At 62.8% G+C, this 5,805-nt stretch overlaps 1 protein-coding gene across 1 annotated transcript in view; it reads left to right on the forward strand.

Annotated features, from left to right (window-relative positions):
• Window positions 1-2,706: 2,706 nt before the first annotated feature.
• IGSF21 (immunoglobin superfamily member 21) overlaps window positions 2,707-5,805 on the forward strand; it is a 233,151-nt gene continuing 230,052 nt past the window's right edge. The window contains exon 1 of the mRNA XM_040645857.1: window positions 2,707-2,776. Within this exon, the coding sequence (XP_040501791.1) occupies window positions 2,707-2,776 (70 nt within the window). The remainder of the gene's footprint in view (window positions 2,777-5,805) is intronic.

Raw genomic sequence — 5,805 nt, forward strand, 5'->3', positions numbered from 1 at the left:
CAGGGTGATGTTACAAGACAGTGGGGATGATTTGGAAGTCCTGGTGCTGAAGGAGGGTTCATGGAGATCCCCCCCACCCTGCCCTGGCCCAATCCTTGGCCCTAGGAGGCAACCCTCCCTTGCCTATCAGGCTCGCTTCCTCCTTGCTGGCCTCTCACCAGGTATCATTCACAGCTGGCATCATGGAGGCGACTCTAGTGCCCCTCCCTGCTGCTCCTTGGGGATTTCTCTCCCAGCTGGTCCAGACCAAGGCTGGGAGGGGGCCTCACTGGGGTGGTGGAGGGGCGGTGGTGGTGGAGGGGCTGGAATCCCACCGATGTCTGGATTTCCTCTCTAATGGCTGGGCTACCATAGTGCAGACAGGAAGCCTTGCCCGTGCAGGCGTTCACCTGGCAAACTGTTGCCTGTCCACCTGCCTGGCAGCTCTCTGATTTGCAGCTGGGCCAGCAAAGTAGGAATGCCCATCAGTAGTGACGCCTGACTTTGCCCGTGGAACTCAGACCAGCGTGCCAATGTGAGGGTCCTCCCAGCTTGCCGCTGCTCCCCAGCCAGGAAGGCTCTTCCACGGAGGGCTTAGCCCCTGGGATGGATGGGTTCTGCTGGCTCTTTTCTGGGCCAGAGGTGAGGAGGTGGAGGGGTAGGGAGACAGCAGTCAGGAACCGCGCCCCGTGACGTGGCTGGGGCAGCCCACAGAGAGGGTGTGGGGGAGAGGTGACCTCTAGCTGCCCCTCAGCATTGGAGAAGGGGAGACCTGGGTGGGTGGGGGCGAAGTGGAGCAAAGAACAGGCAGCCAAAGGGAGAAGGGCCTAAGACTCCAGCACTGGAGCCACATCCAGCCCAATCAGCCTGGCAGCCAATTAGTCTGATTCAAAAAAAAAAAAAAATACCCACGTAGGGACAAACTGTAATCAAACACCTATTTATAAGGGTTTATTACGATCATTATTATTATTTTACTGAGAGGATCATTCTAAAGCCTGTCAGGTGAACGTATGCTTTCAGATCTTCATAAATGCAAATCGCTCCTTCCCCTGGGCTGGTGGGCGTGAGCTGCTTCGAGGCTGCCTTGGGAAGCCCTGTTGTGAGGCTTCCAGAGGGCAGATGGAGGGAGCAGCTTCCCGCCATGGGGCATCTCTGCTCAAGGCTAGCCAAGAGACCGCTTAGCAGTCACCCACTGCCCGTCTCACTCCCTGCACCCCCTCAAAGGGCTGCTGGAGATGCCACTGGCTGCGTACCCATTGCCAATTCAGGTAAACAGGGCAAAAGCTCTTAGGCAGCAACCTGACAGAGCTGGGAATTCTCCACAGAGAAGGAAGCTGGGATTTCTCAATAGAATGTCCTAGAAAGAACACTGGGTTAAGAGCCCAGAGGCCTGGATTCTGAGGCCAGTACTGCCCCTGGCTTTGATGGTCTTTCTGGGCCTCAGCTTGCCAGGGGGGATATTCCCTGCCAGGGGTAAAGTTCCATGCTCTGAACCCCATCTAACCTCTCCCCCTGCCAGCCCACTCCATGGGCTGGAGTACCTCTCCCCTCCCAGGTGACCTTAAGGCTCACAGCTAGGCCTGAGGCTCAGTGTGTGCGTGCGTGCGTGTGTGTGTGTGTGTGTGTGTGTGTGTGTGATGAGATACAAGTCCCAAACCTCACTCCTCAGGCCTGGGGGAAAAGCGTCAGGCCTGCCAAAAAGGTGAAAATGTGGTCTCTGCCAGGAGGAAACAGCCAGTTCCTTAACCATTCCAGGCTGGATTCAAGAATGTGGCTATTCTTGGAAGAAAGGACAACACGTAACATTTTTGTCGGTACCTGGGGGAAGCCATCCATAATTTGGGAAGTTTCAGAAGACTGATACCCTAATCCTTCCCACTAAGAACATTAATAGGTGGGAGGCCAGTCCTGGGGGGGGCGGGCACACCCTGCCTGCTCCGCTCCCCGGAATCGCTTGCTCTCAAGGGAGGCTGGCTCCCTCCTCAGGCTGGGGGTGGGGAGGTGTGACCCCAGGGAAGGGATTAGGTGGAGGGGGATCAGACGGAGCTGGCTTCTGGGGTCAGGGGTGCTAGGTCAGCTGGGGGTGGGTGGTGAAGCTAAGGACAGGGAGAGTTGTGAGGAGGGGAATCTGGGGGAAGGAGAGCGGGTGGGGGACAGGGAGGAAGGGGAGGGGGGCTGGGAGGGGTGAGCTCTTCTTCTTCTGCAATAAATCGGCTTAGCGGACGAGAGCCGAACAGCCCAGAAAGGATTAAAGAAAAGTCTGTATAATACAGCGGAGAGCGCGGCGAGGGGAGGCGGGAGGGCGGGGGGCGGGGAGAGGGGGAGGGGCGGAGGGAGGGCGCGGGGAGGGGGGCGCTCGCGCCGCCGGGAGAAGCGAGCGCGAGGCAGAGAGAGCGCGGTTCGGCTCCAAACTCCAGCGCTGCCGCCGATCCGACTCCGGGCCGCGGTAGGCGCTGCGCGCAGCCGGGGAGCCGGGAGCCGCGGCGCGCCCGGAGGACTGCCGGAGCGCAGGGTCGCGGCGCCCCGCGGAGCCCGAGCCGAGTCGAGCCCGGCATCCCGGCGGCCCGGCCGCGGCGGCATGGGGGCGCCCCCGCGGCGCCCGGCGCTGCCCGCCACCGTCTCGGCCGGCGGCCGGAGGCAGGAGCGCGCCTGAGCCCATGGCGAGGGGACCCGCCGCCTCCGCCACCGCCTCCGCCCCGCCACCGCCGCCAGCTCCCGGGCACCATGCGAGCCGCCCCGAGCCTCCGCGGCTGCGTCTGCCTGCTGCTCGCCGCGATCCTGGACCTGGCGCGCGGTGAGTGCGCGGGCGCCCGGCCGGAGCCCGGGTGGGGGACGCGCGCGGGGGCGGGCCGCCGGGGAAGGGCGCGGGCCCGGGGCGCCCCGGAGAGGCTCGGGGTGCGAGCACCGGTTCTGGCGTGGGGGTCCACGCAGTCGCTCGGCTCGGCGACGGAGGGAGGAGGTCTCCTCCGGAGAGAGCGCTCGAGGGTCTGTGCCAGGGTGTGTGCGTGTGCGTGTGCGTGTGTGTAAGAGCGTGTGCCTTTGTTGCGTCTATGGGTGAGGGTGTCCGGGAAGGAGCTGTGTGCGCAGAGGGTGCGGGAGTGTATTTAGAGATGTGAGTGTGCAGATGGAGTGTTTGAGTGTCTATGTCAGTTCCACAGAGAAGGTGTGCCTGTGAGAAAGAGTGAGCCAGAGTGTTGGGGGGTGTGAGCGGGTGCCAGCTTCTCGGTGAGGTGTGAAGTGTGAGAGGTTGTGTCATTGTATGTGTGAGCGTGTTTAAGGGTGGTGAGTATGTGAAGTGTGGCGTTTCTCGCGGGTCCCAAGTGTGCGGGTCTCTTTAGGGGTGTGTGGCAGCGGATGACTATTGCTGTGTGGGGGGAGCGTGTGTGCATAGGAGGGGGGAATGTGACACTTGGGCAGGAGTGTGCGTGGATCTGAGGTGTGTGGAGGTGCAGGCGCGCGGGGGTTGTGTGGCTTCATGGGCCGGGATTGTGCGTGCGTGCGATGGAGCGTGTGGTTTTAGTGTAGAGGGAGGTATGGATGCGTCCGGGGGCAGAGGAGGTGTGAGCAGCCGTGTGTGCGTCCCGCATGGACTTGGTCCCGGCTGGGCTGAACCAGGGGTCCCCAGAGCAAGCGATCGGTGGCTCCGCAGCTCCGGCGTCCAGGGCTCGCAGCCGCCTCAGTGCCTCGTGCCGGCGCCGCCGCCTGGTGGGTCTTAACTGGTGCGGGAGCTTATCTTGGCGACCCAGGCACCTTTCCGGCAGTGAGCCGACACCTGGGCTACAAGCCCAAGCAGGATTGAGGCGGGACCAGCAAAGAGCCGCGGGTGCCGAGACCAGAGGGTCGTTGTCCTGGATTCCCCACCGAGCCTAGCGCCAAACCTGGGTGCCTAGAACCAGCCCCTCTGGAGTCACAGCCTGGCTCCTCCGTGAAGGGGGGTGGGGAGGTACGGGGTGCCAAAAAGTAGCCATCATAGCCAGTAGGATCTCAGCCCCAAGCCCAGCTGAGTGATCAAGGCAGGGGGTCAACTCTGTCCTGGCCTTTGCCTTGCCGTTCGGGGAGGTGCCTCACCAGGCTCTGAGAGTGCCTGCCAGGAAGGGGTGCCCCCCTAAAATAACCCCGCCTGGAGGTCCTTGGAGAGTGCTAGGTCTGCAGATGGGAGAAGCTGCAGAATTTGAGCCTGAATGGTGGTCTTAATGACAGAGGGCGGGGGAGGGGTTGTGTAACCCAAAAGAAATGTCAGCCCGGTACTTTCTCCCTCTATCCTTGGAGCAAGAGACTTTCCAAAGTGGATCAGAATCTCCCCCCAACTTTGCGGTGAGGGCTCCCTCCGTCGGATGCCTCTAGAGGGAAAGATTATATGGGAGAGGGGGCCCGGGCTCCACCGCTGGGAACCGGGCTTTGTTGAAAGGCACTAGAGCCCTCACCTGGACATTGCAGGGAGAAGGGATTGGGGGGTTGGGGGCAGGAGGGGAGCACCCTCCCCCCCCCTCAGAATGTGCAGAACAGACTCGGTGGGGTTGGCGACTGATGGTTAAAGCTACGTTGGGAAACCCAGCTCGGTCCGGACCCCACCCTGAGAGCTCTCCCCAGAACCCGCGAGCTGCGTTCTTTGGGCTGCAGGGCTGCGGAGAGCTGACCCATCCCGGCGCCTCCGCCCCTCTTGCCCGCCCCTGCAGGCTGCGGGGAGCAGGGGGCTCGGGCGCCGAGGGTGAGCGTGTTTGGGCCGGGAGAGCTGGCGTAGCCTCGATCTCCTCTGCTCAGGGTGGAGAAAGAGCTCCGACCCTGATCACAGAGGGGAAACTTTCCCAGCCTGGGGCGCAGGCAAGGGTTCTGGGCCACCGGGGGGCTCTCTTCTCCGCAGAGGAAGAGAGAGTGCTTGAGGGTGGGGTCCCTCCTTCCCCCTTCCAAGTCTGTGCCCACGAGGGGGCGGGGGTACGAAAAGGGTCAACAGGAGATGCAAGAGGCCAGCTTGCCGGAGGAGGGCGCCCTTCCAGGCTATGACCAAGAGCTGTGCACGTGGCAGTTGGCTTAGCCGGGCCACCTGCCAGGGGCTGCCTGGGAGGGAGGAGAGGGTAGAATCCAGGGCAGGCATTCCGAGACATGCCTGCCAGTTGTCGGGGAGGGGGGGAGGCGATGGCAGTCACTACTAAGTAGGGGCATGGCTAGCGTGCCCTCGCCTGCTGTGCCCCTAAGGGTCGCAGACAAAGGGGCTCAACTTTGGAGAGGTGGGTCTGCGCTTTGGGAAAGGACTCCGCTGCACACAGGACTGGCTGGGCCATAAGTTTCTGCCCCTAACTCATCTTCCCCAATATGACTCTGCAGTGGAGAAGCCCACATTTCTCTCTTCTCCCTGATCACCCAGGAGCGCCCCGAGGCGTTTGCAGATCTTCAGGCCCAAGATTCCCCTGCCTGGGCACTTCTGGGAAGGAACTCCTGCAATTGAGCCTGTGCAGTGGCCCGCAAGAGACGGCACCGGCGGGGGCGGGGGGGGCGTTGGAGGTATAGGAGAGTGGTTCTTGGCCCTGCCTCCTTTGGCCCCGGGAAATTCTCGGCCAAGAGTAGTGGGTTGGCAAGCCCGGTTAGGGCGAGCCTAAGGCCCCAGCCAGTGGCCCTGCCACTTCTCTCTCCGCAGCCGGTGTCAGCAGGTGGATGGGTGGGAGGGCTGGCTCAGCGGGGCCGAGGCTGCCGCAGCACTGAGACTGCGGGGGCTGTACGCGCCCGGGCTGCTGTGCCGACTTTTAAGTATTTATCCTTCCTCCCCACCCCCACCCCACGCCCAGGGCGCGGGGCGGGGGCTCGGGCTCCGCTGGGTTCCTTCTCACC

The sequence above is a fragment of the Ursus maritimus genome, unplaced genomic scaffold, assembly GCF_017311325.1.
Source record: "Ursus maritimus isolate PB19 unplaced genomic scaffold, ASM1731132v1 scaffold_32, whole genome shotgun sequence".
NCBI classification, from domain to species: Eukaryota; Metazoa; Chordata; class Mammalia; order Carnivora; family Ursidae; genus Ursus; species Ursus maritimus.